We start from the raw sequence: 5,217 nt of genomic DNA on the forward strand, positions 1-5,217 counted from the left end.
AAAAATAGTTTATTGTATCTTTTTCTTTTTAAAGATAAATTATCTTTATCCATTTTATCTAATTTTGAATTAATTGCTTATAATTAAAAGGAATCGTTATTCATAAAGATGAATCGAAATTGTTTATAGGATTCAGATTGTGTAAAGCGTACGGATCATCAAAACATACACATATAATAGACGGAGCGTCTCTGTAGAAAAATACGCGCATCGCTATATAGTCCACGCACCACGCATGCGCACAAAGATCTGGCAGAAAGATTTCCCTCCATTTTCCGTATTAACACTGCCGAGCGGCAACAGCACGTACAAACATGTTCACTTACGTTAAATTTGAAGACGGAATAAAAGCAATTGTGGATACAAAGGACATAGTAGATTTTAATATAAAAGACATACAATATGATAAAAAATACCAAGTTAAATGGGACGATGGTCACTTTTATTACGGAATAATAGGACGAATGCAACAGAAAGCAATTCTAGAAGGTATATATATAGTATATAGTATTAGGGTAAGAAACTCAATAATGTTATATCTTGAAAATTTTAATCTCTTAGTAAGAATTGTATTCTTAACCCTATTTTCTCCAACCATGCCCTTTCGTATCACGCGAGTTTATCAAAATTTCGATGGGACACGAAAGTGCATGGTTGGAAAATTACATCAGTGTTGGAAAATATTGTTTGTAAAGTATTATATAAAGATAATTTTTAAAATAATGCTTTCTGTTTAATGATACAAGTCAACGGAAACATTATCTTATATTTATTATTATAGAATATAGTTAGGTTAAATGAGGTTAGAATTTTGAATAATGCTTGTATCATCGTTACATTACAAATAGGAAGCATTCAACATAAAGTGCACCGTGTTGATACTGGCATAATAAAATACTAATGTTAAATGATTTATTTGTAAGACTTCCCTTTACAGTAAATATCAGACGTTATATAATCGTTTAGATTTATGAAAGATCATATATAACTGCCAAGTATAAAGTAATGTAATTGCATACTATAATGTAGTGTATATAATTGGCCTTATTTTAAAAAATAAACAAGTATATACTAAAGAGTACTATATTTTATAATATAATATTAAATATATTATTTTGTACACTTTAATATTATGCATGTATATAACATATATTTATAAATTTATTTATGAAAATAATCACGATCATTCTGTACTAAATATCTTTTTTTATATGATAGAAACCAAAGAAGCAGTTGACGTAAAAATAAAATGTAAAAGAGTAGAGTTTTCGCCTCTGAATCTTTGCATCTCAGCAACAGAAGTTGAAAGTGAATCAGACGTTGACGGCAAAAATGTAACTTTTTTATAAATACATGTTTGAAAATATTTTATTTTCTTTCCAAAGTAGACTTTAAACAAAAAGTTACACTAAATTTTTTCAGAGCTTAAAAGGAGACGATATAAAAAACAGAATTGCTGCAAAAATCAAGAAATTAGACACTGCATTAATTCAAAAAAATAATAGTAAAAAATTGTCATCTAATACTAACAATGGAAGTCATGTAAACAAAACAGCCAAAGTAAAAGATCATTTTCTAAGCAAGAATGTAAAAAAAAAAGGGATGTTATCTAAAGAAGATGGAAAAAATGAGAAACAGAATCAAATAAAGGTAAATACATTTTTATTCATAATTATAGTTTATTTTAACTAAAAAAATACAATAATATAAGTTTCTATTTTATTATTCATATTTTTGACAGAAATCATCAGTTTCTGTAAAAGATTCCAGTAACAACACTTTGAAACAATCAATATCGCAAATAGATAAGAATAAGTCCGACAAACAACATGAATTAATAAAAGGCATGACAGATAATCACGAACAAGGTGAAAAACGTAATGACAAAGTTGTTTTGTCAAATACAGAAAAAGTACATGATTCAAAGGAAAAAGTAAGTTGGTACTGTTTGTAGTACAAAAATTTTAATGATTCTTTTTACAAATGTGATTCAGAAGTTGTAGTTTGCAGAAACATACCTTGTTATATTATTTCTAGTTGTATTTCCAGTTTTTATTTATTTTCCAGGAAATGGTATCACCAGCTGTGATTACCAAGAGTAATTTAGAATTGGGTTCTACGCAATGCTCACAGAATAGTTTGATCATTAATGATAATTTTGATACATTACATTCATGTACGAATAATGAAAAAAGTGTTTGTAATGACAATAACAGCAAAACTATACATAAAACTCAACTTGAAAACAATTTTACTGAGCTTAAAAAAGGATCTAAAGATAAATTATTAAAAAAGGTAACATTAACCTTAATTTCTTCTCTTAAAACTGATGCTTTGAGTTTGCAATTAATACCTCATTCTTCGTGGATTTGTTTTTGATATTTTATGAATGTATCAAATTTACTTTTTGGAGAAAAAGGAGAACTTGAAACAGGAAACAAATTGTTTCTTTCTTTAAAATATTCACGAAACATTGAAAAAATATTCATGAAGAATGCGACTAATTCGGAATTTAGATCAAACGTTTTTCTACATTGCAAAGGCCTCAAATATCATATTCTAAATAATCTAGAATTTACACAAGATTAAATTTTCCTTAATATAAATTAATAAAGATTTCCAAAATTAAGTGATTTTAGAAATCTTTATTAATTTATATTAATGAAAATTTAATCTTGTGTAAATTCTAGATTATTTATATAGAATATGATATTTGAGGCCTTTGCAACTTGTTGACAGTTTAATTGTTTCACAGTTTTTTAACTATTACTGTTCAAACTGTTATAAAAATAACATTTTTTAAAGATTTACTTGAATCTATTTCAAATTAACAGCAGCAATGTATTAAAACTTGAATTGTATTGATTTTGTAAAATTTAATATTTAAACGTTTTTTTTAATGTAATATTTCATGGTGTAGAATGACTTATTATACAAAATCTATATTGTGTCATATATAATTTATGTAATCTATGTATATATTTTTTATATAAAGTGTACAGATGGTACTATAAATAGAAGTCAATTCGATTTCGGCTACAAATCAAAAAAAGGAGGGATATCTGCGAACAAAACTGGATTAGATAATACATCTAATATAATAAATAACCTGTATTCCTCAAGCAAGGTCGGGAAGAGAGGAGACAAGGAAGTAAATAGGATAGAAAATAATGAAATTGTAAGCGTTAAAAAATTTTATTTAAGATTATTGAAAAGTAATATGAATGAAATTTGTAGCCTTTTAATGCATAAAAATTAAGCAGTAATATAAATTGATTTAATATAAAATTAATCCAGAAATAATTTATTTACAGAGCGATCATACTGCATTAGAATATAAATCTAATAAAAACAGAGAATTTGACAAAAAGGTAAAAATATTTTAATATTTTTCAATAACATTAATAAAGATTAATTGATTTAATAGATAAAAAAAAATAAATATTTTTAACAAAGGTAAACTGATTTAATAGATAAAAATATAACTAAGTTATTCATATTAATTTATAGATAGAAAAATTGCAAAGAATGAATGAAGATCTGCAAAGACAAAATTTGAAATTAAAGAATGGAATTAAAAATAAAGAACAAGTCATTAATGATTTAATGAATTTAAATATGCAACTTCAAAAAAAAGTGATCTCAGAATATCCCAAAGTTCATGAGAAAAATGAGGAAATTCAAATAAAAGTCTTGAGTAATTTCGATGAACTCATGCGTACGTATCTCTTACTATTAGTAAATCTTTTATTTATATAATATTTCTTTTAAATAATAATTTTTTTTTAAATAATAGGCATGGTGTCCGAATATTTTAAAAGAAATCCTATGACGCAACAAAATCAAGTTGGACAGCTTCCTGTAGGTTATAGAAATATTGAACGTAACGAGGTAGATATGAAAACTATTTAACTTTTAGACTCTGATTTTAGACTATTTAACTCTGATTAGAGGGACTCTACTGTCTTCCGAATTGGAAATAGTTATTTATGTCACACGTGCGTGGAAAGTGGCCCATCACGCGCGCGTCGCGCGCGGAATGGGCCACTTTCCACGCACGTGTGATATAATATAATTTTAATAAGTTTTGCTGTACTTATAGGTTTATCTTGGTTATGGAGTATACATATGTGCACGTCAATATGATACAGTATGTGTAATCTCAAAATCATTGCCACAGTTTGTGAAAAATTTGGCTATCGCTGTTTTTGGCATTAAAACTCTTCAAGAAAGTTCAGTGACTGGTATTACATCAAATAGAAATAAAAATAAAGTACAAACTGCACCTAGACCAGCACTAGATTCTACAAAATTACAAGCCATAAGGGGTAAATTGTTACAACATTTAAATAATTCATTGCGTATATCGTAATTTACAAAGTATTTCTTTTTGTTTGTAGCTGCTGTTAAATATTATGCAATGTCTGAGAAAGGTCATGATGAAGTAACAGCAGACTTTCAAGCACAACAAGTCGGAACTCATATCGCACACAAAATTTATGAACTCAATAACTTGCCAACTCGAAAGAAAAAAAAGGAAGAGATTAATCCTGCGGAACTATGTGATGATCCAATTAATGTTGAAAATACTGAACCTGATGATCGAAATGATCGTAATACACCAGAAAACAATAATTCCAGCGAGTCTAGTTCTCACTTAGAGACTCAAGCAGACAACAATACGTCGGAAGAAAAGTCTGTGTATGACGAATCATTAGATTATAATAATAAAGAAAATGAAGAAAGTTCAAAATTTTCTGAACAGGAGGACGAAAGAAAGGAAAGCATGCAAAGTTCAACGTATGATACTACTGATTCCAGTCAAGATAGTGCGGATGATATTGAGTGAACTTAAATTAAAAATCCTTTATTTCTTTTTTAAATAAAATTATTATTATTTTTCAATAAAATTATATTATTATCTAAATACAAAGTCGTATAATATATTGCAATAAATACTCTAAGTCGTTCTATGGAGCTATTTCCAGTTAATTTTTATTATAATAAAATATTTTTGTTTGTACATGTTTATACATGTTAATACATTAAACATTATATGCAATATATACGTATAATAAAGAAAAGTTTATTTTAAATAAAAAAATTTTAATACAAAAATTATTCCTTTATTCATTTTTGTACATTTATATGCTATTCTATCATCAAACTTTGATTATATGTTATTCTACCTTATTTTTCTAAAACAATGACTAATTA

General features: G+C 26.5%; 1 protein-coding gene across 2 annotated transcripts; it reads left to right on the top strand.

Moving 5' to 3' along the window:
- The first annotated feature begins 58 nt into the window (after positions 1-58).
- Positions 59-5,096, top strand: LOC112460408. 2 transcript variants are annotated; one of them, XM_025025066.1, is made up of 11 exons: positions 59-489; positions 1,219-1,334; positions 1,423-1,650; positions 1,742-1,933; positions 2,068-2,295; positions 2,996-3,178; positions 3,315-3,371; positions 3,511-3,718; positions 3,797-3,861; positions 4,103-4,328; positions 4,401-5,096. In XM_025025066.1, exons 1-11 carry the CDS (start codon positions 315-317, stop codon positions 4,847-4,849), a joined length of 2,127 nt encoding a protein of 708 aa, XP_024880834.1. In that variant the 5' UTR covers positions 59-314; the 3' UTR covers positions 4,850-5,096. The 2 variants fall into 2 exon arrangements, with proteins under 2 accessions (XP_024880834.1, XP_024880833.1); XM_025025065.1 differs by having other exon boundaries at positions 3,797-3,891; positions 4,401-5,094.
- The last annotated feature ends 121 nt before the right edge of the window (positions 5,097-5,217 follow it).

Source organism: Temnothorax curvispinosus, unplaced genomic scaffold (genome assembly GCF_003070985.1).
Source record: "Temnothorax curvispinosus isolate PA1 unplaced genomic scaffold, ASM307098v1 QBEX01010492.1, whole genome shotgun sequence".
Classification (NCBI taxonomy): domain Eukaryota; kingdom Metazoa; phylum Arthropoda; class Insecta; order Hymenoptera; family Formicidae; genus Temnothorax; species Temnothorax curvispinosus.